Here is a 27,874-nt window from a genome sequence, read left to right on the forward strand (position 1 = left end):
CTGAGTTGGGAAGATTCCCCTGGAGAAAGAAATATCAACCCACTCCAGTATTCTTGCCTGAACAATCACATAGACAGAGGAGCCTGGCAGGCTACAGTCCACGGGATTGGAAAGAGTAACATGACTTAGCAACACTAAATAACAACACCTCAGTGTCTTAGGATGCCTGTGCCTATTCAATAAAAGAATAGCTTAGTGGAGCTCAAGAACTATCTCCGAGATTCTGAAGAAATCTGAGTGGTGGGTAGCCATTTTTTTCCCTCCATGCTAATCCTAACAACAGTATTTCCTGTCCCCCTCCCATTATTTCTGTTCCTTGCTGGTATGCCCCTTCAAGGAAGTGAAAATTAGCTGGTTAAGTGCCAGGTAATGATGTACCTGTTTTTTAAAACAAGGACTTAGCAGCAACTTCCTGCTCATAGCCACAAATGAAGTCTGAGAAGGGTGGGACATCCTGGAAAGGTAATGATGGTACCAGAAAGTGTTCTGTCCAAGAACAAATGGAACTATGGTGGTTTGTGTGTGTCTGTCAGATAAGAGGAAACATCAGGAGGCAGAGTGAGATGGGTTCCATTGCTTTGTCTTCAGAGAAGATGATTAGGAAATTTCTGGATTTTATTACTAATTCTCCTAATTACTACTTTTCCAAGAATCATTTCAGGGACTTCCCTTTCCAGTACCTACAAGTTTCTTATGAAATGAAGAAGAAACAATTTCCAGAAGAGTATAATCAAAAGGTAGATTATTGATTGAGGGGGTAAGAAAGAGGTCTCCTGTGTCTGCGAGAGTAAATAGCTTTTTATTTGGGAGGAGTGTTAACTCTGATCACGTTGAAAAATGTCAAAATGATATAAAAGTATTAAAAACAACTCATGTTTCTTGGGTTACCCTTTCCAGAAATATCCATGCATATATTAGGTTAAACCCTATCAACTTGCCATTTTCATAGATGAAAATCTATCAGGTATTGGCAATTCCATACCTATGATCAAATATATATATATATATATACACACACACACACAATTGCATATTAATAACTATCAGATCAGATCAGATCAGATCAGTCGCTCAGTTGTGTCCGACTTTTTGTGACCCCTTGAATCGCAGCACGCCAGGCCTCCCTTGTCCATCACCAACTCCCGGAGTTCACTCAGACTCACGTTCGTCGAGTCAGTGATGCCATCCAGCCATCTCATCCTCTGTCGTCCCCTTCTCCTCCTGCCCCCAATCCCTCCCAGCATCAGAGTCTTTTCCAATGAGTCAACTCTTCACATGAGGTGGCCAAAGTACTGGAGTTTCAGCTTTAGCATCATTCCTTCCAAAGAAATCCCAGGGCTGATCTCCTTCAGAATGGACCGGTTGGATCTCCTTGCAGTCCAAGGGACTCTCAAGAGTCTTCTCCAACACCACAGTTCAAAAGCATCAATTCTTTGGCGCTCAGCCTTCTTCACAGTCCAACTCTCACATCCATGACCACAGGAAAAACCATAGCCTTGACTAGACGGACCTTCGTTGGCAAAGTAATGTCTCTGCTTTTGAATATGCTGTCTAGATTGGTCATAACCTTTATCAAGCACTTAGAATGTATTATCTTTGTTAGTTTTTGTTAACTCCTCTACTATTATTTTCTCTAAATGAAAAAATTCAGGTATAAGGAAGATGACTTTTCCAGAGTTCCACAGTTAGTAAGTGGAGAACCCCAGATACATATCAAAAAATGTGATGTTTGTCTGTACTCTTAACCACTATAATGGGATCATCCTAAAAGTACTATTTTACAACTTGTGAAACAGCGTATATGGACATTTTCCTGTGCTGGTTATATACTTTTGTGCCATAATTCTGTTATCCACTGATAGACATTTAAAATATTTTCATTTGTTTATTATAAATAGCATTCTCTGTCATCATGTACCCATTTATTTTGCAGACTTGATTTCTAGAAGTGGGACTTCTGGGTCAAAGGATATTCACATCTTAAGTTTTAATAGGTATTTCCATGTTAATTTCCAAGAAGTTTATGCCAGTTTCCACCACTGCGTGAATGCCTATTTTCCCATCCCTTTGTTAGTAACAGATGTGATCAGACATTTCAAAATGTTCCAGTTTCTACAACTTTTCATTTATTGTATCTATGCCACTTCTCTCTGCCCTCTTCAAAGGTTGAGGTTCTGTTTATGTATGGAACATGGTGCAGGAGTGTGAACAACCTCTAAGATAGCCTATAAGGAGAATACTTGGGTTTTTAATATTTTATTTAAGCATTAAAAATTATTTATGGACAATTTTTTTCATACCTTAGAAATGGGTGTATTTTGAAACAGACAACCGAGTTGAATTCTTCAGGGTATTTGAATGATCAGTCTTACATAGATGTTATTTTGTTTACCATATTTACTAGTTTTCATGATTTGAGGGTGTAAGTGAATTAGAATTGAAATATTAAGCATGAAATGATTCGGGGAACACAGCAGTTTAAAATCTACTAGGGGACAAACAGAATTAGATAATTTAACAGATTTGTTTCTATAAATATCATGTAGATACATTAGAATTGAGAGCATGTATCATTTTAGATAAAGAAGCTTTTTATGCTTTGAGGTATATTTTTTCACATTTAATTTTGTTCACACTTTCATTAACAAATCTGCCTCTTTTTCATAAATGACTTAAACATAAATCTGACTTTTAGTTGGATCTTTAAAATTTTCCAGAGATTCAAAGGCTGACTCTTTGTCAGCTATCTTCAGGGACTGCCTGTGAAATAAGTTGAATTGCACATTATGGGTTTATCTTTCATCCTTCCCAAATCCCCTTTAAATGATAGTAAAGGAGAGAAAATGACATAAAAACACAAGAATAAAGAAAAGAGAAAACAGTAATACAAGTATTTACTTAGTTAAAATAACCGTAAATTTCTCTGTGAAATATTCCTAAATAAAATATTCAGATTTTCAATTAATATTGTCAGTTAAAACCAAGGTTTTCGTGGAAAACAGTGTATCTGCCTTAAGTATTGCAGCAGTACCTAATTAGAGTATGTTCTTGAATTTCTATTTATGCAATTTTTACTAAGAATTGTGGACAGTTTTGAAAACAGTAAATATAAGTTGTTACTGAAATGTTTACTACAACTTGTTTGTTTGACTTATCAGACTGTGCCACTTGTTTGTATTTTTATTTATTAAAAAAAATTTTTTTTGTTTGTATTTTTAGTTGAGATAAATTCATATATCACACCAGGACTTCTTATGCTTAGTATTTTCATGATTTATCATTTCTCTGTTCTTTTACTTCCAACCTATCTGTGTCTTTATTTAAAGCTGGTTTCTCATGGCTAGGGCTAAGTCACTTCAGTCGTGGACTCTTTGCCTCCCTGTAGACCTTTCAGTCATGTCCTCTGTCCATGGGGTTCTCCAGGCAAGAATGCTTGAGTGGGTTGCTGTGCCCTCCTCCAGGGGATCTTCCCAGGGATCAAACCTGCATCTCTTCCTCTCCTGCATTGGCAGCAGGGTTCTTTATCACTAGTGCCGCCTAAAGTAGCGTGTAATTGAGTTTTGAATTTGTATCCAGTATGAAAATTTATTTGGACAATTGAGTTCATTTACATTTAATGCAGTTATTACTGTGATTGGATTTGAGTCTCAGTTCAGTAGCTCAGTCATGTCCGACTGTTTGCAACCCCATGAATCGCAGCACGCCAAGCCTCCCTGTCCATCACCAACTCCTGGAGTTCACTGAGACTCACGTCCATCGAGTCAGTGATGCCATCCAGCCATCTCATCCTCTGTCGTCCCCTTCTCCTCCTGCCCCCAATCCCTCCCAGCATCAGAGTCTTTTCCAATGAGTCAACTCTTGGCATGAGGTGGCCAAAGTACTGGAGTTTCAGCTCTAGCATCATTCCTTCCAAAGAAGGGACTGGTTGGATCTCCTTGCAGTCCAAGGACTCTCAAGAGTCTTCTCCAACACCACAGTTCAAAAGCATCAATTCTTCAGCGCTCAGCCTTCTTTACAGTCCAGCTCTCACATCCATACATGACCACAGGAAAAACCATAGCCTTGACTAGACGGACCTTTGTTGGCAAAGTAATGTCTCTGCTTTTGAATATGCTATCTAGGTTGGTTATAACTTTCCTTCCAAGGAGTGAGCGTCTTTTAATTTCAAGGCTGCAGTCACCATCTGCAGTGATTTTGGAGCCCAGAAAAATAAAGTCTGACACTGTTTCCACTGTTTCCCCATCTATTTCCCATGAAGTGATGGGACCGGATGCCATGATCTTCATTCTCTGAATGTTGAGCTTTAAGCCAACTTTTTCACTCTCCACTTTCACTTTCATCAAGAGCCTTTTTAGTTCCTCTTCACTTTCTGCCATAAGGGTGGTGTCATCTGCATATCTGAGATTATTGATATTTCTCCTGGCAATCTTGATTCCAGCTTGTGTTTCTTCCAGTCCAGCGTTTCTCATGATGTACTCTGCATAGAAGTTAAATAAGCAGGGTGACAATATACAGCCTTGACGTACTCCTTTTCCTATTTGGAACCAGTCTGTTGTTCCATGTCCAGTTCTAACTGTTGCTTCCTGACCTGCATACAGATTTCTCAAGAGGCAGATCAGGTGGTCTGGTATTCCCATCTCTTGAAGAATTTTCCACAGTTGATTGTGATCCACACAGTCAAAGGCTTTGGCATAGTCAAGAAAGCAGAAATAGATGTTTTTCTGGAACTCTCTTGCTTTTTCCATGATCCAGCGGATGTTGGCAATTTGATCTCTGGTTCCTCTGCCTTTTCTAAAACCAGCTTGAACATCAGGAAGTTCACGGTTCACATTTTGCTGAAGCCTGGCTTGGAGAATTTTGAGCATTACTTTACTAGCGTGTGAGATGAGTGCAATTGTGCGGTAGTTTGAGCATTCTTTGGCATTGCCTTTCTTTGGGATTGGAATGAAAACTGACCTTTTCCAGTCCTGTGGCCACTGCTGATTTGAGTCTACCATATTGCTAATTTGTTTGTCCTTGTTTTTGTTGCTGTTATTGTTTATCTCCATTCTTTTCATCTTTTGAGTTAATCAAGTAGTGTTTTAGTATACCATTCTATATCCTCTTTTAACTTTTTAAGTATACCTCTTTTTTTTTTTTTTAATGGTTGCTATACAGATTTGTCTAAAGGTACAGTATGTATTGTTAACTGCTTACACTCAATCTTGAATTAATGCCACTTCACATACCATGTAAAAACCTTTTAACTGTAGAATTCCATTATATAAATCCCTCCCCTCCTTTGTGTTATTTGTCTTCACCTGTTTCACTTCTGTATGTTTTAATCTCCATAGTACATTTTTATTACTTGGTCATATATCGCTTAAAGAACTTATGAAAATAAAAACAGCTTTTTAACATTTATCATTTCTAGTGCTCTTTCATTTTCCCTGTAAATTCATTTCTTTCTAGTATCATTTTCTGTCAGTCTGTATGCAATTAGTCAACTCTAGAATTACCAGAGTTTCAGTTAAACAAAGCTACTATTAATACATTTAAATATACCGGTAAACCTATCTTTGCTTTTGAGGCACAGCAATCCTTACAGATACTGTAGCTTTTTTTTTTTTTTTTAAACATTTACAATCCTGAAAGGGTAAAATTAAAGCTAGCTCTGAAAGAAAAATCTTTTACTGGCAATCCTTTAAAGAAATTCTCATAGAATAATAGATAGAATTTGTTTCTGGACATAGTTTACTTGAGTTTTTGGAGGACTTTGTAAGTGTCTTAATTAAAGGTTAAAGAAAATAACCAGAGTATGAAGAGGAAAATCCTACTGATACAGGCTTTTCAGCTTGCAGTAAGTTACCGCTTTTCAGAATTGACATTTATTTGGTTGCTTGCTGTTCTTGTGTGTTGTATTACTTGGTGGGTTGAAGACTTGCTGACTGTTTGGAGCAAGTGACAGAAAATAGCCTTTTGAGTAAATACCGTCTGGTGGCAGCTTTGTGGGGATGAATAATGTAGGAGAACAAGTCATCAAAAGACTTTACCTTTCAGGTCTTCTCCCAGATTTATTTGGCTTAAAGGTAAGAATAGCAGCAGGATCTTGATTTAAAAGCCCATAGTATGGCTCATTTTCACTGTTCTGGTCATTCACATAACTGATATTATTGAGTCATACTTTGTGCAGAAGTGTACATGTTGATTGGATAGCAGCTAAGTGCCATATATATATAAAATATTCACAAGTCCAAAATCCTTCCTTTCCAGTGAGTGGGCAAGTTATTAGGTAGTTGTGTTGCATTGAACACATGTGATGGTAAAGTAGAGAGCACTGAAGTCCCCGGGAGATGCCCCTCATCTCAGCCAGGGCTAAGTGTGTTTGTAACACTGGAAAAACACGTTACCTGAGTTGAGTCTTGAAGAACTTAGTCAGGTGCTGTGATACAAGGGTAGGACAGAGATTGGAGAAGGAATCCCAGGAGGAGAGAAGTAACTCGCTCGAACAAACTGGAAAACACATGCTATGGCATGATCAATAGTTTGAGTAGTAAAAAGGAAATGAGAGATGAAAATGTGGAGAGAAGCTTTGGCATGCTCATGGTTGACTGTGTCATGGTTAGATACTTGGACTTGGTCCTGGAGAAGATTTTTAGCCACTGGAGTGCTTTAAATAGGAAAACGGTATTACCAGATTACTTATTTGAGAAAGATCATTCTCGCTGCAGTGTGAACACTGTTATTACTGAAAATAGGAAGATTGCTTAGAAGGCTGATGAAGTAATCTCAGGCAGGGAAGTGAAAATGTAGAAAGATGTGGATTATTTGGACACTATTAATGAGGTAGAACTAATAAGAAATTATAATTGGGATATAGAAGGTAGGCTTGAGGGTGACACCCAGTTTTCTGGCTTAGGCATTGGAGGTGAATGGTTTTACCACTCCTTTAAGTGAGAAAGAGAAGAGGAAAACAGGAGAAGTAATGACTTACAGCTGTCTTCCCCAGCCTCTGGTAAAGAATCCACCTGCCAATGCAGGAAACACAGGTTTGATCCCTGGGTTGGGAAGATCCCCTTGAGGAGGAAATGGCAACATACTCCAGTATTCTTGCTATTAGGAAGTTGAACAATGAGGTCTAGAATTTAAGAAGGTGTTCTTTCGGAGATAAAGATGAGAGTGGTTATTAGCACAGGACAACCAGTATTGTCATTATAGCTCTCATAATTGCACAACTAGAATTAGAATTCAGCTTTACCAGCTGAGCCACAATGGAAGCCCAGAATTAGAATTCAGAACCCAGGATTACATGTCACATCAGTCCATTTAGACATATTACTTCTGTAAAAGACTGCTGAAACACAGAAACTTAGAGATGACAAAATTCTAGGGTGGAAATTAACATGCAGGGTTGTCCATGTTCTGAAATAAAGATAATAGAGATGAATATCTATTACTTCAAGAGTTCTGCTTGTTGACCAGCAGAGGGCAGGCAACAACGCGGCTCAGTATCCGTAACTTCTGCTCCGTTTTGCCCTTCAGGCCTGGAAGCTCAGGCCTTCTGGTATAGACTTTCAGTGTTCTTGTTACACGAAAGCCAGGCATCCAGGACACTTTTATCTATCCTTGGTTCCAAGACTTAGAAGATGTTTGGTTTTTGTTCTGGAGCCAGATCTGCTTTCCACTCGCTGTTCCCTATATCTGGTTCTTATTTTTCCTTAAAGTTTAAGACTAGAGTCATCCCTTAAGAGCTGCCATGGTGACATGGGGTTAGAATAAGATCAAGAGAGTCTGAGAAATATAATGGCTCTTTGCCTTCTAGAGGTAAAAATGTCCAGCTTTTGTTCCTGGTTAACTGTTAAGATTCAAGGACATGTTTGTGTTTTTCTTGATCTTACGATTCAGAGACTAGAATGGAAGGAACGGACGTTGGCTCGCGGAGATAGTGCTGAGACGCCTGGTTGGTTCTCTAAGGCAGCACTGCCACTCCTCCACTATTTGATGTGAGGAGCCCGTGAAAACCTTCCTGTCCCAGGGCACATCCTTCATCCACTTGCTGTATGTCTGTAATACCCATTAGTTTCCTTTGTAGCTTTAAGCATTCAAAGCTCAACTTAAATTTAAAATTTTCACAAAGAGGGACACGGTTGGGGTGGCAGGACAAATTATCAATATTTCTTTAACCAGGACTTACAAGAATAGGACTTAGGCAGGAACGTGTAATTAGATTTAACTAGGGGGTGCAAGAAAGATCTTGGAACTAGGGTTACACTGTTTCCAATTTACAAACAGTGCCTCCCAACTGACAAATGACATTTATGGAGAATATACTGTATGCCAGGCATTGTTCCTATTTAATCCTTAGGCCAGTCTTATAATCTCAGTTACTATTCCTGTTTTGCAGATTAGGAAACTAAAGCACAGAGAAGTTAAGTAATTTTTCTGAGGTTACTGTGGAGGAGACAACCTAGATGCACCACCATTCAATCCTCCTCTGTATTTTAATTTTTTCATTTATTTATTAATTTATTTTTGACTCTGCTGAGTCTTCATTGCTGCATATAGGCAGTGGCTTCTCTTGTTGCAGAGCACGGACTGTAGGGGTGCACAGGCTCAGTAGTTGTGGCATGTAGACTTAGTTGCTCCACAGCATGAGGGATCTTCCTAGACCAGGGATCAAAACCATGTCCCCTGCATTGGCAGATGGATTCTTAACCACTAGACCACCTGGGAAGTCCCCCAGATGACTTGAATTAGTACATGGGCTAGAATTTGCTAGTATAGCAGTAACATAATTTAGGAAAACATAGGTAGAGACCCTTTTTAAAAGTTTTACCTCACAGCACCTACCTGCTGTATTGAGAAATATGCATAATTGGTTATTTTTAATTATTGATAACTGACTGTTCAAGTGTTCCTTATTAGATCAAAAAAGTTCTTCTAAAAATATGAAACTTTGTTTACTGATATAATTGAACAACTTAATGAAGGATATTCATTGGAAGGACTGATGCTGAGGCTGAGACTCCAATACTTTGGCCACCTCATGCGAAGAGTTGACTCACTGGAAAAGACCCTGATGCTGGGAGGGATTGGAGACAGGAGGAGAAGGGGACGACAGAGGATGAGATGGCTGGATGGCATCACCGCTCGATGCTCATGAGTTTGAGTGAACTCCGGGAGTTGGTGATGGACAGGGAGGCCTGGTGTGCTGCGATTCATGGGGTCGCAAAGAGTCGGACACGACTGAGCGACTGAACTGAACTGAATGAAGGCTAACTTAATTGACCTGGCAGTTTTAAAGAATGCTTACATTTAGGTTTGGTTATGCTTCTGAAAACATCTGTTGTACACTTAGTAAGTGAATTATTTCTTTCATCTTCATTGAATTTCATCTTCTCTTTTCTCCTCTTTTCATTTAAATGAAGAATACAAATTAAGGAGTATCTTGATGTAGAAAGTCGATTGGGAAAACCTTCTATTTCAGAAACAAATAGTACATTGTCCCAAGAGGTTTTTTTTTTTCCCTTCTTACAACTTCTTGTCTCCTAACTACATTTGTGTTCTTTGGCATTGACTGAATAGCATAACCAGAAATCAGTCCTAGACAACTTTGGGCAAAAGGACTTGGTGAGAAAGAAGAAAATGAAAACTGATGGTGAGGGCAGATTTTGAGTTTTTACAGCTCTGGGTTCCACCCTCCTTACCGTGGATAATTAAGAGGTAGTTGACTATTCTTGGCCAGGTCAGTGGGAAGCTGACAAGTCAGACTGTGATTTTCCCACATCATCAGCCTAAGAATAAAATTGCTATATATTTGTATCTAAGTTCAAGAAAGACTGGCTTTCCAAGCCAGCCACTGGTTTGGGAGAAGAGAATACTGTCACCTTCATAGAGTTGTGAATTATAAAAGACATTTCTGTTGGGTTACTGCATGTCCCTTGGGGTTTGTTTCATTTATAACATTGCCTCAGGCCTTTTGCGGCATCCTGTTGAAATGACCTCCTTTTCAACCCTGTGCTGGCAGCCGCAATGTGGCTCTTTCCCGGGGATCCTTCAGGCTGCTCACGTGACCAACATGAACTGCGACCCCTTTGTTCCTTACCCAGATGATTAGTTTTCCTTCATTTTTTTTTCTATTTAATAGTTTTGCCTTATTTTCTGTCCTCTTTTTCCTCTTCACTTCCCTTTTTATTTATTAAGTACACAAGACTTTGGGTAGCAATTTAAATTCTTTTATTGAAGTATACCATCAATGCAGAAAAGTACACAGATCATAAGTTAGCTTACTGAATTTTCACAGCATGAACATACCCATGCAGACGGTCCTCGGGTCAAGGAAGAGAACATCACCAGAATCCTAGCAAACCTTTCCTGTCCCCTTTTCTGGTTACCATTCTTCTCCCTTAAAGAGAATCGTTATCCTGACTTCTACAGCTTTGCCTGTTTTTAAATCTAGAAATGGAATCAAACCATGTGTATTCCTTTGCACCTAGACCCTTTCATTGAACATTTTTGTGACTTGTCCATGTTAATCTGTTTATTCCTGCTGTGTAGTATTTCATTTGTGTGCATAGTCCAGAGTTTATTCTGTTTTTCATGGGCATTTGGATTGTTTCTAGTTTAGGGCCATTATGAATGGTACTGCACACATTCTCATACATGTCTTTTTATCAAAAGACATGATATATTTCTGGATATTTACATAGAAATGAAATTGCCAAGACTTAGTGTATCCATCTAACCATTTAAATTTCATGTCAAACACTGCATGGGTGATTTTTGGTGAATTCTTGGTAGGAAACATTTGTAAACATATAGATTCAGCTTCAGCATGTCTAATCTTTGGCTATTAAAAATGCTTCTAGTTAAATGTGCTGTAGTTTTAAACAGATGACTCCTATATACAACAAAATTGCCACTCAGTCATGTGTTTCATTAACTTTCATCCTAATGTGAACTTTTATCCAGCATTTCAAAGCTGAGTTGGTGGGCCCATTCTGTAAAAATCTTACCAGAATATTTTGACGGTGATAATTTACAAGAGTTAAGATTTCATGTTTGTTACACGGCCTCTAAGTAGCAGTGCTCTAAAAGCAGGGAAGAGTGATGTGCTGGTGCTTGACTGTCATGCTTAGTCAGAGCTACAGAGGCTGGCACTCGTATTTGTACAGATTTGTACCAAGACACCTGCAAAGGTGATGAGAGACAGGCTCTACACCATAGAGGGTCTCCAGGAGAAGTAACCAAGCAATTGTGTAGCCAAGAGTAATCTTTTTGTTCTTTTTTTAAAATCAGGACTTTCCAAAACTTGTTTCATGAATGCTTCTGAATAAGTTTAACCTAATGAGTGTAGAAATGTGATTGTGATATCATATGCCTTCAAAAGGGAATAGTATCTTTGAAGGAAAGTTTATTTGTGAAATAAAATGTTCCCAGTCATTCTGTGAACATGTATGGAATTAAGTTGACTTGCTTTGACCATAGTGTTTTAGAGACCTTCAAGGGAATTTCCTCACCTTCCATCAAAATAAAACAAAGAAGAAAAAACAAAAACAGAAAGAAGTAGTAATTAAAATTTGATGGTTATAAAAATATAGTAATGGAACCATCAGATTCACTTCCCATGTTAGGTATATAGCTTTCCTTTAGAAGAAAGTCTTCTGAGGAGGGAAAGGAGAGTTGCTATTCCAGTTGAGATGGTTTTGAAACAAAGTATAGTAAAAATAAATAAAGAATGAGAGAATAAAAGATTCATTTCTGCCAAATATTCTGAGTATTCTATATTTTTATTTCTTCTTCCAGTCTTTTTTTAAATAGTGATGTTTAGACATACTGATAAGAGAATTTAATATCTTAATACAGAAATACTGGATTTCATTCTATTTTGAATGACATTTAGAACTCACACTGGAGATTGTTCTGTTTTAAATCAGTACATTCAATTGAGAAAGTATTGCTGATGATCTGTGTTGTCCTGTGTACTTGGCTAAGCCCTAGATGACATAAAAATAATAGTCCCTGTCCTCAGAAAGCTTACAATCTAGTGTGTATCGCATGTACAAATTACAGTGTAAAGCAGTTGCCACAGAGAGAATTCTTGCAGGAAAGGAGAAGGCAAGTAGACCCATTTGAAGTGAGTCTTAAAGGATAAGTAGATTGGGCTGGAACGGCCTTTTGCTGATCTTGGCAGTGAGAAGTAAGGCTAAAGGGAAGCAGGTAATGAGTTTGTACCTGATATGGCATCCCAGGTGACACAGTGAATCTACCTGCCAAGGCAGGAGATGCAGGTTCAATCACTGGTGTGGGAAGATCCCCTGGAGAAGGAATTGGCAACCCACTCCAATATTCTTGCCTGGGAAGTCCCATGGACAGAAGAGCCTGGGAGATCAGAGTCCGTGAGGTCACAGAATTGGACACAACTAAGTGACTAAGCAGCAGCACAACATAGAACAGACCAAGAGCATTCACTTCAGACCAAGTTAAGGATTGAGTCTTTGCTCAGTGTTGCTGTCTGACCTTAAACAGGTTGTGTCAACCTATCCAAGCTCAGGTTCCTCATTTACTTAGTGGGGACAGCGCCCAGGTAACTAGCCACAGCATTGTTGGAAAGATGAGATCCTGTGCAGAAGTGTAGCTCTCAGAGTATATATACCACGTGCTCAAGATAGCTACTCCGGACAGAGAGGGACCTTGAAGGTTTGTAAACCATGGAGTGGTGGGATCTGAGTCACGTGAGGCTTTTACTTTTATAATTGACATACAAAAGATGGCACACATTTAAAGTGTGTAATCTGAAAGTTTCTTCCACAAATACACGCCAGTGACATCATCGCCACAGTGGAGTTACGACCACATCCAGCACTCCCAAAAGTTTTTGTAAGACCTTGAAAGAGAACGGTCAGCCCTGCTGTGTGGGCAAAGAATGGAGTGCAGTGGAGAAGTCAGTTAAGAGGCTCTGGCTGTGGTCCAGGTAAGAGAGAGTGAGGGCGTGAAGCAGGTGTGCCGGCCACGGGCTCCCCTGACAGCCTGCACTGCTGGAGGACCGGGTTGAGCTCCATCGTGATGTAACCTCCAGCACTGAACTCAGGAGTCAGAGGAGAGCAGCCTCTTGCTGAGCTGACAGATTTCTCTTTGAAAGATGGCTTACTTTATACTTGCTTCTCCCTTTATTTTGTTTAGGGTTTAAAAGACAACCTGTTTGCTTCTGGGACATCCAGTCTGACAGCCAGCAAGCAGCTGGTTCGTCCAAGAATCACGAGAATCTGCCTCAGGGACCTGATCTTCTGTATGGAGCAGGAGAGGGATATGAAGTATTCCCGAGCTCTATACCTGGCCCTCCTGAAGTGACCACAGCCCCGTCATCCAGACCCTTGCTACTTACTGCCAAAGAAGACGTCGAGAGCGTTGTTGCACATTTCAGTTTCTAGAAAATAATCACCAGTAGGGGAGACCATTGTTTACAGTTATAAACTTTTACTAAATCGTGCTTATATATCCCATGAGGTTCTTAGTGACTAGGATTCAGCTTTGTCTCCTGAAAATTGGTTGTGACATACGGTTTAGACCGTAGTAGGCCTCTGCCTTCGTACATGTTTAATTACAGCAAGGCTTTGTTTGTTACTGCCTGCTTCACTTGTTAACAGGTAAGGTGTCTCCCCCTGTTACATCCTGCACTGAGACGCAGGGGGACAAGAGGAGGAGTCTTTACTTACCAGAAAACTGTATGTATTTCATCCTACATGGAACCTGACTCAAAGCGTTAGGTTTTCTGGGCTGGAATCAGAAGTTGCTAAGCTAACTATGACAGTCACCTTCTGTGGTTGAAGGTGACAAGCCACCGGGAAAGGCCCAGTGGTGATTTTGGTCAGCTGAGACCCATTGATGTCAAAACATTGACAAATGGTGATAGTTTGTGCCCGAGGTTCCCTGGTTCATGTCACTATGTGCTGCTCTGATACCAAGGGGACATCCTTGTCAGGGAAGGATGCTATACATTGAAGCTACTGGTATACCTCATTGAAAATTGGAAAAGATAGTTTACGAAGGAATGATGGGGTACTGCCTCCAAACTGATGGAGGGAAAATGAAAATTGACTCGTAACAGGAAATATGCTTTATACACCTAAGAGGAGGCAGATCAAATTGGAACTCCAAAGCAGCCAGTACATGTTTTGTTGACAGGGAAAAAACAAAAATCACAGCCCAACCAAAAAGGAAAATGTGTCAAACATTTTCAAATTACAGTATTTCAAGAGAAAGTTATTCTTTGTTTTGTGTATTGCTTCAAATCTCAAGAAGGATAGTTTTATAAACTCTTTTAGCCTAAGTTTTAAGCATCTTGTTGCATTAAAAAAAAAATCCTAATCAATGATTAGAAATTTTTAACAATGGATTCCATTTTGGGTTCTGTACACAAAAAGTAATGTCAGCATCTTACTCTTGGAGATCTTGGCTCTGCATATGAGAAGCATGTTACATGTATACTCCTCTGAAGAGGAGGCTGACATTTTTTCAAAGCAAACCCTCTATTTTTTTTTTTTAATTCGACTTTTTTGGCATGTAGCTGGTGAAAAAATAATAACTGTAGTTAGAATCACATACAGAAGGAGTGAGTAAATCCTCCAAAGAAGGTTTTTTTAAAAAGGGGTGGGGGGGAGGAAGCTGTGCTTCTTAGAAAAAGAGTTCAGGGGGGAAAAAAAACAACCTCAAGTATGTTATTCTTCATCCTGTTCTTCCCTCTGGGACTGTTATGGCCATATTCTGTACTGTAGTAAGTTTTAAATTGGCCACATTTTCTGTTTCAGCAAGTTATTATGTAAAAATGCTATAAATTATGTATATGTTTAAAAAAAGTCCTTTAAGAAGAGATCTGTACCTAAAGTTGTTTTTGTATATTTAAATGCTTAGCTTTATTTTTTGGTAAAGTGCAGCACACTCCCATATTTGTGTATAATCTTCTTGATCAGATGTTTAAAATTATTGCAAATACTTCATTAAAATAATTATTTTATTATAAGAATAACGTTGCACAATCACTGACTTGGGCAACATCTCTGGAAGTCCACCCATGAAGCTGGGGGCTGGGCAGTGAATCTTTCTTGGCTCGGATTGTTACTCTGGAGAATGAGCATTCTAGAACCTCACTTCAGATCCAAGCTCCTGTACCACTTTCTTTGACATAGTTGTAAATTTGCATGGTATTTGACTCACAATGAAAGCTACGCATATTCATTACAAAAGCTTTTCTTGACTCATCAGAGTTTTCTTACAAAGCTATTCCTTTTTCCAAATTTATATTTATTATACATTTTAAACTTTGGGTCATGGAGTAGATCTTACACACAAAAGGACAAACACAGTGGACCCAAGGTATTCCTCCATTCAGTTTGCAGAATGGTGGCCCTGGTGCCAATTTGATCTCTTAAGTGAATTCTCTGTGACTCACATGTTGCTGCCAATATTTTAATTCACAAAAGTATATTTCCAGTTCTTTTGAAAAATTAGATGATCTGGAGTCATTAGTTGTACGCATTTGTGTGACGACCTTCTGGAGTCAAACCACTGGCCGTCTACTTTAGATGTGAGGGCACAAGCTCACAATCCCTTGCCTGATCCCTTTAAGCACTGACGTTTGAGGCTGTCTGCCTTCATAATATATTTACTTTGCGTGATGAAAACTAAAAGAGCAAAGTGCCAGAAATTCTCCATCTATTTACTGTGTTTAAGCAATTTTATTGGGACATGTTTTACATATAAAATTCACCATTTTATTCGTTTAATTTTAATATGACTGATGGACCTTTTAAATTATCTCTTCGCGGATATCTATAAGATTCTTCTCTTTAAAAAGGTGAATTTAACATTCTTTCAAAGCCTATATTTGTTTTTGTTTTTTTTTAATTGGAAGTTTCAATTCTATAGTTTTTTAGTGTTTTACAATTTTCAGAAGTTTCACACTTATGATTTCATGTAATCCTATAATAACCCTTTCTCCCCTTCCCTCTCTCTACTGGTAACCACTAGTTTGCTCTCTATATCTATGAGGCTGCTGCTTTTTTGTTTTTATTCACTAGTTAGATTTCCATTTGTAAGTAATATCATATGGTATTTGTCTTTCTCTGACTTACTTCACTTAGCTTAATGCCCTCCCATCCATGTTACTGCAAATGCAAATTTTCATTCTTTTTTATGGCTAAGTAGTACTCCACTGTGTGTATATACATATATACACACCACATCTCTATTCATTCATCTGTTGATGGACATTTTGGTTCCTTCCATACCTTGGCAATTATAAATAATGCTGCTATGAACATTGGGGTGCATGTATCTTTTTAAATTAGCATTTTGGGTTTGTTTTTTTTTTTTAATCTATACCCAAGAGTGGAATTGCAGGGTCATATGGTAGCTCTAGTTTTAGCTTTTTGAGAAACCTTCATTTTTCCAGTTGGCTGCACCAATTTACATTCCCACTAACAGTGTATGAGGGTTCCCTTTTCTTCATATCCTCACCAACATTTGTTACTTGTGGGTTGGGTGATTGTTTTGTTTTTTTGGGTGATACCCATTCTGACAGGTGTGAAGTGATATCTCATTGTGGTTTTAGTTTGCATTTCCCTGATGACTAGTGATGTTGAGCATGTTTTCATATGCCTGTTGGCCATCTGCATTTCCTCTTTGGAAAAATGTTCTTCTGCCCATTATTTAATTGGGTTTTTTGTTGTTTCTGCTGTTTTTTGATGTTGAGTTATATGAGTTGTTCATATATGTTGGATATTAAGCCCTTATTGGTCATATCATTTGCAAGTATTTTCTCCCATTCAGCAGGTTGTCCTTTTATTTTATTGATGGTTTCCTTTGCTGGGCAAAAGCTTTTAAATTTAATTAGGTTCCATTTGTTTTATTTTTGCTTTTGTTTCCTTTGCTTTAGGAGGCGGATCCAAAAAATATTGCTGCAATTTATGTCAAAGGGTATTCTGTGTTTTCCTCTAGGAGTTTTGTAGTATTCAGTCTTACATTTAGGTCTTTAATCCATTTTGAAGTTTATCTTTGTAAATGGTGTTAGAGAATTTCTAATTTCATTCTTTTACAAGTAGCTGTCTGGTTTTCCCAACACCGTTTATTAAAGAGACTGCCTTTTCTCCATTGTATATTCTTGCTGCCTTTTTCATAAATTAATTGACCATCGTGTGTGTGTTTATTTCCTGTTCTATTGATCTGTGTGTCTGTTTTTGTGCCAGGACCATACTGTTTTGATTATTGCAGCTTTGTAGTATAGTCTGAAGTCAAGGAATATGATTCCTCCAGCTCTTGTTATTTTTTCTCAAGATTGTTGTAGCTATTTGGGATTTTTTTGTGTTCCCTTACAAATTTTAAAATGATTTGCAGTTGTAAAAAATGCCATAGGTATTTTGATAGGGGTTGCATTGAATCTGTAGATTCAGTGCCTTGAATAGTATGGTCATTTTAACAATATTAATTCTTCCAATTCAAGAACATAGTATATCTTCCCATTTGTTGGTGTCATCTTCAGTTTCTTTCATCAGTGTCTTATAGATTCCCAAGTACAGGTCTCTTACCTTCTTAGGTAGGTTTATGCCTAGGTGTTTTATCGTTTTTTATACAGTGGTCAGTGAGCTTGTTCCTTAATTTCTGATAGTTCATTGTTAGTGTATAGAAATGCAACCGATTTCTGTATATTAATTTTGCATCCTACAAATTTATCAAAGTCATTGGTGAGCTCTAGTTTTCTGATAGCATCTTTTTGGTAACGTATCATCTACAAACACTGACAGTTTTACTTCTTCCTTTTTAGTCTAGATTCCTTTTATTTCTTTTTCTTTTGTGATTCTGTGGCTAGAATTTCCAAAATTATGTTGAATAAAAATTAAAGCCTGTATTTCTTGAAATCTGCTTTGAGGTAAATTTTGTTTCATTAGAATGTTGGCAGAACTTTATTTAGAATTAAAACCATTTATACTAGTTATGTCATAGTTACAGCAAAAAACAAAAACCCACAAGCAGTATTAGGGCATATTCTTTAGAAAAATAAGGAACCAAGGTCTCAGGATGATTGAGTTGGACTTCATACCTCCTTGTACAATGAACCAACTAAGTGTGAAACTTTAATGTTAACAGGAGTCAGTGATTCTACAGGAAATAAAACTATAATATAGCCTATGTTTATATATGACCTGGTAGCCAATTTTTGTTTTGAATATCATTAGCTTTTCAGATACTTTCATATGCCTTGCTGCAGTGAAACAACTTTTTTTTTTTTTTAAAACATTTAGGCACAGTTTACATTTAATAAGCAGAGTAATTCTTATGACCATGGCATTGCCAATTAACTTTCTTGTAGGAGAAGGCAAAGGCACCCCACTCCAGTACTCCTGCCTGGAAAATCCCATGGACGGAGGAGCCTGGTAGGCTGCAGTCCATGGGGTCACTGAGGGTCGGACACAACTAAGCGACTTCACTTTCACTTTTCACTTCCATGCATTGGAGAAGGAAATGGCAACCCACGCCAGTGTTCTTGCCTGGAGAATCCCAGGGACGGGGGAGCCTGGTGGGCTGCCGTCTATGGGGTCACACAGAGTCGGACACGACTGAAGTGACTTAGCAGCAGCAGCAGCAGCAGGGTTGGAAGTAGTAATGAAGCCGTGCTGTTATTTTAAATTTTTTAATTGAAACTATTACAGATATTGTGAACAATCAAACTATAACAGAGCATGCCAAAGTAATTCTCCTGCTAACAGACTGCAGAGGTGCTGTGCTCCCCTCCCTGGGTTCACCCACTTTTTCCAGTTTCATATATCCCTCACCAGACATAGTCTGTATACATATAAGCATGTAGTTGTGAATTCCTCCTTTATTTATGTATGGGAGCATATTGATCTATCCATTGCCATTTTCACAATCTCATTATTCTTACTCAGTTTATACTGTGTCCCAGCCCGGGAATCCTAGAAAAATCTTGCTGCAAATCTTTGAGAAAACTACACTGAAATTTTCCTTGAGGGATTTTAGTCTCAGATTTTCTTACTGTTTAGTGAATTTTCTTTTCTCAGTAGGAGAATCCAGTCATATCTGAGTGTGTCAACAATGTTCCTCTAATAAACACACATCATGAAGAAATCAGCAAGGGGAGTAGAGGTTTCCTCTAGTAGGAGGTAGGGAGAAGGAAAGGGGAAAAAATAACCTAAGCTAAGAATTGAGTGTGCCAGTTACAAAGTTTCACTGACAGGACCCTCCCACCATGAACACTAGGATTGCAAGTTAACCTGAATTGAGGGTCGCTTCAACCTCTTTTTTTGTAAGATTGATGTTCTTCATTTAAAGGTAATAAGTAGATCTTAATAGGGATGATCTAAATTTGGGTTCCCGGGAGTGATCCCTGAAGAATTGCTTGATCCCGAAATATTCATTTGGCAAACTTGTAAAAATATTCTGCACTGTGGGGAACAAGGGCTTTCCTGGTGGCTCAGACAGTTAAGAGTCTGCCTGCAATGTGGGAGACCTGGGTTCAGTCCATGGGTTGGGAAGATCCCCTGGAGGAGGCATGGCAACCTACTTCAGTATTCTTGCCTGGAGAATCCACTTGGACAGAGGAGGCTGGCAGGCTACAGTCCATGCGGTCGCAGAGAGTCGGACACGACTGAGGGACTAAGCATGGGGAACAAAGATGCATAAGACAAGAGTCCATGTCTTCAAGGGGTTCTCTAGTCAGAGATACGGACTCAAGATACATAAACACACTAATAATGTGAAGTAGCATATATTCCCTGAAGAGAGGTGTCTCGTTATTTGCATTGGGCCTCTATGTGAGAAGGTAATGTGGGAGAAGAATTGCCAAAATTCTATATATAAACTACTGAGCAGAATCAAAGCTAGTGTGGAAATGTTACCTATGAGATTTAGACTGTAGGACTCATAACTTTATGGTTTGTAATTTTAATGGAGGCTTTACCTGAAGATGAGAGGAAGGTAAAGATTTGCTGGTTGATTTCTTGAAATCTCCTGACTTAGGTTTATGCGTGTGCATGCATGTTCAGTCATGTCTGATTCTTTGTGACTCCATGGACTGTAGCCCACCAGGCTCCTCTGTCCATGGAATTCTCCAGGCAAGAATACTGGAGTGGGTTCCCGTTTACCTTCTCCAGGGGATCTTTCTGACCCAGGAATCAAACCCATGACCCTTGCCTCTCCTGCGTTGGCAGACAGATTCTTTACCACTGCACCACCTGGGAAGCCTGTCTTAGGTTTTTATTTCCCCGAATAGAGGTGTGAAGTTGTGCCAGGCAGTCTCCAAGGAACCTTTTAACTTTCAGATGGAGATACGAGTATCTCACAGGGTGCTTCCTGGGAGTGTTAATTCCTGTCAGAGTAGACAGTGGTTGCTGTTAATGCCGAGGAGAGCAATTGAGTAAATGGTGCATCTTGTCTTCTCCGTGTCTTCTGGTGTTATCAAGAAGTGTAAGTTGGGTGTGGTACTGGACAGACCCCAACCAAAGAACCATTCAAGTGCCCTTCTTGATCTCTCCTGAGCTGGATGAGGCTCCCACGGCTGCCATAACGAATTGCCACAACTGGGTGGCTAAAAACAGTTAAATTCTCTCACAGTTCTGGGAGCCAGAAGTCTGAAATCAAGGTCCCACGGCATCCCACACTCCCTCCAGAGGCTCTTGGAGAACCTTTGCCCGTCTGACTCCGGTGGTTTTAGCTGGCCTTGGCTGTGGCAGCAGAACTCAAGTGTGCTTCCCTCTTCACCAGTCTTCTCTGTGTCCTCGCCTCTTCTTATAAGGACACCAGGCATGGAATTCAGAGCCCACTGTAGTCCGGTCTGATCTCATCTTGACCCTCAGCTAACATCTGCAAAGACCCTGTTTCTGTTTTGTGGGTTTTTTTAACTTAATTTTGTATTGGGGTATAGCCAGTTAACAATGTTGTGACAGTTTCAGGTGAACAGCAAAGGGACTCGGCCATGCATACACATGTATCCATTCTCCCCCAGACTCGCCTCCCATCCAGGCTGCCGTGTAACATGTGCTCCACCGGAGACAAAAACCCTATTTCTAGATCAGGTCCCATTCCAAGGTTCCTAGCGGACATGGATTTGGGAGGGGAGACACTATTCACCCTACTACAGGGAGTAGGATGAATACTGTGTATGATTTATATTCCTGATACTTTATTTTCTGCCTCTGACTTGAAGAGTAATGAAAAAACATCACGGTTATTAAAATGAAAAGGGGTTGGTTGATTTTGTGTCTCCTGGAACAGTTAACTTAGAATCTGGTGGTCTGTCAAGACCCTTGTCTTCCTCTTCTCCCTACGTCTCTCCTCTTTAGGCTCAGAAGTTTCTAGTAGGTGACTCTGTTCTGAGCAACATGTCTTTGATGTGGTGTAGACTGCCATCCTGCTGTTTACAGAAGTATCTTCAAGTGACTGTCTTCTGAAGCCTTTTGAGGTTTTGCATGTTATGTACATGTTGACTGTTCTTAAGTAAATTCTCCACACTGTGAGCAAATCATAAGTTTATTTCATGTGGAAGTGCAGATTCTAACAGGTGTCAAGTATTAGACATTTTTTTTTTTTTTATAAACGTGAACTTGGGCCCCCTCTGCAAGAACTTCAAGAGATTACAGGCATGCCTTGTTTAACTTGTTAAAGAATGTGCTTTGCCTTCTGCAGCTTTCAAAGGCCAGCCTCTGTCTACTTCTTATGGATTTACTGAATAACTAGGCAAAACAGTTGGTACGGGTTTGGGGGAAAGGCCCTTAGAAGAAGTCTGCATATATTCTAGGTAGAACCCCACAGAAAAATTTATCAACTGTAATCTGTAAAGGTCAGAAACCAGCAGGATCTGCCTGAAATGTTAATGTAAGATCAATCATCTAGCAGATTCTCAAACTTGTTTTCATGACATAGTCTGCAGTTATCTCAAGGGAGGATTCAAATCTCAGGTTCCAAGGATGAAATTTTAACCCATCTTTTTAATAGATGCAGACACAGGCATGAGATAAGAAGAAAAGATATCAAGTCAAGCAACAGGGTAGGGTGTTGCATCCTCTTATCTCGTCTCATTTGTTTCAAGGCTACTGAGTGACATCCATTGCTGAGGAGCAGGCTATGTTACAAAGATGAGAGTCCATAAAACAAGGATGTTGATGTGGTCCCATTTACCACATTTGTGTGCAAATCCGCTTAGAATCAAACCACTTATTTGCAGCCCAAGGTTCTTGATATTTCTGAGGCTTTTCAAAGGTTAGCTGGTCCAATATTCAATGAATAAAGGAACTTCATTTGGCCTCCCTGAAGCCAAGGTCCTCTACTTGAATAGCTCCAGTGATGGGAACCTTACTGTCATCACAGAATCCATAATTGAACTATTATTTCTTTGTTTTGTCTTGCTGCTGCTAAGTCACTTCAGTCGTGTCCAACTCTGTGCGACCCCAGAGACGGCAGCCCAACAGGCTCCTCCATCCCTGGGATTCTCCAGACAAGAACACTGGAGTGGGTTGCCATTTCCTTCTCTTTTGTCTTGGTTTGATCTGAAATCTGTCTCCCTATAATTTAATATTTGGGAACTACATTTGCTCTCCAAAGTTAAGTGATAACAGCAGTTTGTTGAGCGACGACTAACAGGGACTAGACCAAACTCAGCATTCTCTCTGCGCTGTCTAAACCATCCCCCTCAGAGCAGCCTTAGGAGAGAAAGCAGCTGGGAGTAGCTGGCTGTTGACCACGTCCGTTTCTTCCTGGGCTTAACCATGTTTCTGAGTCTCCCTGTCACTGAATGCGACCTTGTTTCTGAGGTCTGGCCAGTCATGTGCAGGCAGAAGTGATGTGTCCCCTGTCAGAGCTGGCTCCTGACAGCCTGCTGTGTGTGACCTGCTTGCTCTTTTCCTTTCTGTGAAGACCCTGCAAGGCTCATGATGTTGGCAGAGCCACCACATGGAAGGAGCAGTGGTCACTGAATTTGCCAATTGCAGCAAAGCTGATTACTAATCAAAGATACCCATTTATTTATTTATTCACTTGGCCGCACCATGAGGAATGTCAGATCTTAGTTCCCTGACCAGGGATTGAACCCCTGCCCCCTGTATTGGAAGCTCAGAGTCTTAACCGTTGGACCACCAAGGAAGTCCCAAGAACATCCATTTTAGACTATACACAACTGAGAAATAAACATCTAATGTGTAAATCACTAACATGATGTAACTATCATAGCAGTGAATTGCTAATAACTATATATGTAATATGGGCTTTCCCAGGTGGAGCTAGTGGTAAAGAACCAGCCTGTCAATGCAGGAGACGTAAGAGACGCAGATTCAGCCCCTGGGTGGGGAAGATCCCCTGGAGGAGGGCATGGTAACCCACTCCAGTATTCTTGCCTGGATAATACCATGGACAGAGGAGCCTGGTTGTGTCATGTTTCAGTCTGTTTTTCTAATGCTCTGGAGCTCTTCACAGCATTTTAAATATCTAGCGATAGCTACTATATCATATCCTGCACGTGGTGTTCCCTTCTGTCGGCTGAAGCGTCCCAGTTCTTCCATTCTCACCACGTAGATTCTAGATTTCTCAGAATTTTATTTGTTCTCTTGGTCACATTCTACTCCACTAAAGGCCACATTAAAACGTGGTTTTCTGTCCTAAATGCAATACAGCAGAAGGGGCTGGGGCATCTGAGGATAGTAGGGCCATTCATTTGTGTGAAATCTGATTGTGGTCATGTGAACATATAGTTGACAAACCGCTCAGGGCTTTTTCAGCCTCGCTATTCATCCCCAGGTCAGGAAGAAGGGCATCATGAAGAAGGGCATCCCGGCTCCAGTATTCTTACCTGGAGAATTCCATGGACAGAGGAGCCTGGTGGGCTACAGCCCATAGGGGCACAAAGAGTCGGACACGACTGAAGTGACTTAGCACTCCGAGAATAGCCAGTGGTCCAGCAGCACCCTCTTCACCTAGCAACTTGTCAGAAAAGCTTTTGAGCCCCCACTGCAAACCTGCTGAGTCAGAACCTGCCTTTTAGAGAGAACCCCAGGTGTGTCCCGTCCGCACTGCAGGTGGAGAAGCACCTGGCTGCCAGTTGCCTCTACCAACCTGCAAAGAACCTTACTCTGCTCTGCTTGCCTTGTGTGGTTAGTTTGGGCCTGTTCTAGCCGGTCCTGATCATTCAGATTTTGATTGTCACTCAGCGAGGACATTTGAGTTCAAGCTCAATCCACTGTGCAACCCATTATCCTGTTCAGCCTTGTGTCACCAACACGTTGCATCAGCGTGCCTTCTGTGTTCATTCTGTCTGCCCAGAAGTGTGTTGAACAAGACAGGGCTGGCTTTGAGACCATGAAACTTGTTGCCGCCCTCAAGCATCAGTCTATTTTCTTTATTTTTATTTTTTTGGCTGCGCTAGGTCCTCGTTGCTGTACAGGCTTTCTCCAGTTGCAGCAAGTGGCAGTCACTCCCTAGTTTCGATGTGCAGACACTGCATTGCGGTGGCTTCTCTTGGTGTCGAGCGTGGGTTCTAGGATGTATGGAGTCAGTAGTTGTGGCTCGCAGGCTTGGCTGCCCTGTGGCATGTAAAATCTTACCAGATCTTACCAGGATGCTCCCCCGCACCGCAATCAGATGCTTAACCACTGGACCGCCAGGAAAGCCCCTGCCGTGGCTTTTTGGTAGAAGTGGTCATCTGGCTCCGGTGAGATGAACTGAAGTGGTACTTTCTGTTTGTGTGAGAAACATGGGCTTAAGTGACGCTAACTAAGATGCCTCAGGGCTGTTTACTCCAGTAACCACCTAGATGAAGTAAAGGATTGATTCAAAGGGCAGGATCACTTCTAGGGTCACAAGGTACAGAGAAATGTTCAAGGCGTGTGCGTTCATGGGCTTTAATCAAAGCTTACGGGAAACTCCAGAATACCACACACCTGTGGCCAGGCTTCTGGGAGAATGAAAAGTCCTCAGCATACAGCACTCTAGCCGTCCTGTCGTCCTGTCCCCTCGACTGCGGCATCCCTTTCTCTGGAATCCCGGTCCCTGCCTCTCCTGCTGACTTTCTGCTGCTGTCTTGCTCTCTGTTCCCTGCAAATGTGTCCTCCCTGCACCCGCGTGCATCTGGGTGTCACATTCAAACCACCCAAGACAGAGGAAGCATGTGGGTGGATTAAATAAATGCTCTTCCTTTTGGACATTCATACCTTTTGGATAATGATTTTGTGCTAAACTATCCCGCAGGTGACTGGCCAGCCTATAGATGGTTGCTCTGGGGTCAGGGGTGGTCCCTGGGTCAGAAAGCTGTGTCACAGGTATGACGCAAGACAAGAGCGTGAGGAAGTGCCATTGGCAGTGTTGTTTACAGGAAGGCTTTAGCCTAGCGGGCATGCTATACCCTTGCCACTCAAGCTGTGGTCCCGGGACCTGCGGCACAGGCCTCCCCAGGAGCTTGTTAGATGCGGGACCTTGGCCCCACCCCTGAGCTGCTCAGTCAGAATCTGCATTTTAACAAGATGCCCAGGGGATTTGTATGTATGTGATATAAGTTTCAGAAGCATTGCTCTACCTATCACTGCCTTCATTGATCTTTGGCAAAACAGGACTTTCCTGAATACTAAGTTTGCTTAGGGGGCTTCCCAGGCGGCACTTGTGGTAGAGAACCTGCTTGCCAATGCAGGACACAGGTTCAATCCCTGGGTCAGGAAGATCCCCTGGAGAAGGGCATGGCAACCTACTCCAGTATTCTTGCCTGGAGAATCCCATGGACAGAGGAGCCTGATGGGTTTCAGTCCACGGGGTCACGAAGAGTCGGACACAACTGAAGCAACTTAGCACGCATGCATGCAGGTTTGCTTAAAACTGCACACCCCTGTGGGTCAGATAAGATCCCAGCTTAGGATTTTAAAGACGTACTGAGCCTTAGCCTTGCAGTCAGATTTCAGGATGATAAACTGAAACCCTTTAGAGATTAGTTTGCCTGAGGACACAGTACTAGAATGAATTTAATGATGCACAATTGTCTAGAAACACAGGTAGTATTTTTAAAAATTACCTTCTTATGCAACCTAGCAATAACTGAGTCAGTTTCAGATCCAGATGAACGTGAGAACCGGGCCTAAACTTATTAAAGCAATGGACAAATTACCTGACTGCATACAGGAACTGCATTCAAAGGGGTGAGTGCCATGGAGGATTGGAGAGAAGTTGGAAGGATTGTCTGCCCAAGAGAAACATCACCCTGCTTCCAGTTACAGGGGCCAACACTTGGCTTGGAGAGTCACTCTATCTGGTCTCACCCTCTCAGAAGAGATTATTAAAATCTATCCCATTTCTAACCAAATTCTCCCACCTCTTTTATATTTTAAATTTCCATTTTGATTTGCATCAGAATGCCTTTGATCTAAATGGCTGCTGCTGCTGCTGCTAAGTCACTTCAGTCATTTCCAACTCTGTGTGACCACATAGACGGCAGCCCACCAGGCTCCACAGTCCCTGGGATTCCCCAGGCAAGAGTACTGGAGTGGGTTGCCATTGACTTCTCCAATGCATGAAAGTGGAAAGTGAAAGTGAAGTCGCTCAGTTGTGTCCGACTCTTAGCGACCCCATGGACTGCAGCCCACCAGGCTCCTGCGTCCATGGGATTTTCCAGGCAAGAGTACTGGAGTGGGCTGCCATTACCTTCTCCATGATCTAAATGGACACCTTGATAATAAAAGCATTTGTAGTAGTGGCATTGGTAGCAATAATAGTACAGCATTTCAGATCTACTAGATGAATGAACTAGGTATGTTGCACTGATAGTGTGACTCTAAAAACAAGTACCATTGCAATCCTGTTTTCCCTGATGAATTTTCTACTCATAAATAGATCTTATGGTCTAAAATACTTTTCTAAGGTTTTGTAGTGGTCACTGTTCATTCAATATTTAGCTATGGAAGACTTCCCTGGTGGCCCAATGGTTAAGAATCTGCCTGCCAATCTGAGACATGGGTTTGATACCGGGCCCAGGAAGATCCCACATGCTCTGCGGCAGCTAAGCCCGTTGCCACAACTACTGAAGCCCACACACCCTAGAGCCTGTTGCTCAGCAACAAGAGACGCCACTGCAATGAGAAGCTCATGCACCGCAACTAGAGAGTAGCCTACACACGGCAATGAAGACCCAGCACGGCCATAAATAAATAAATTTAGCTACAGAATATCCCCTTTGCAGAGCTTTTGAGGGGGTGGAATTATACACATGAGCAGGCTAAGGGATGTTTGGGAGCCTTTAACAGGCACCTCATTTTACAGATAAGAATAATGCCAATAAATGGTCAGTAGCAAAACAGACAACTGGTGCCCAGAGGGACAGAGGTTTGAATCATTTATCAAGTTAGTAGGGTGTCCCCTTTGGCCATGAACTTGGCCTTGGGAGCCTGAGAGCCTGACATCTGGGCATTTGCTTGAGCTGTCTGGCAAAATACTTAACAGCAACTGTCTTAGCTGTGGCTCTTGCTTCCAAGTGTACACGTGTCTTGGTTGTAGGCTGGATACACTCCAATGCATTCCACCATTTTCTCTCAACATGTAGTTGCTGCTCCTGTCTATGGATTTCTCGCATTCACTGGTTTTGCCAAACATCCAGCAGACATTTATTTGGTGCCTACTGTGTACCAGGCACTACATCTCATACAGTAGGATTCTAGGATAAAGGAGACACATGCTCTGTCCCTGAAGCTTCCTGTGTAGATGAGACAAATGGGAGGCACGTGGCTGGAACCAGTGTGGAGAGGGCTCTGGGTGAACCCAGTGCAGTGGGAGGGCTTTCATTCTTGTCTGTATCAACTCTATTTCTTTCACTTTCTGTCTTTTCTTTCAGTTTCTTTTCCTTCTTGAAAACAAATATCAA

General features: G+C 40.9%; 1 protein-coding gene across 5 annotated transcripts in view; it reads left to right on the top strand.

Annotated features, from left to right (window-relative positions):
- Nucleotides 1–27,874, top strand: part of TAF4B (TATA-box binding protein associated factor 4b) — a 186,594-nt gene that overhangs the window by 89,815 nt on the left and 68,905 nt on the right. The window contains exon 15 of one of the 5 annotated variants that reach the window (XM_025273152.3): nt 13,162–15,001. The exons of the other annotated variants lie outside the window; for them this stretch is intronic. Within the exon in view, the coding sequence (XP_025128937.2) occupies nt 13,162–13,329 (168 nt within the window). The 3' untranslated portion in view covers nt 13,330–15,001. Of the gene's footprint in view, nt 1–13,161; nt 15,002–27,874 lie in introns of those variants that run through there. 5 annotated transcript variants of the gene reach the window in all.

This window comes from Bubalus bubalis, chromosome 22 (genome assembly GCF_019923935.1).
Source record: "Bubalus bubalis isolate 160015118507 breed Murrah chromosome 22, NDDB_SH_1, whole genome shotgun sequence".
Lineage (NCBI taxonomy): Eukaryota > Metazoa > Chordata > Mammalia > Artiodactyla > Bovidae > Bubalus > Bubalus bubalis.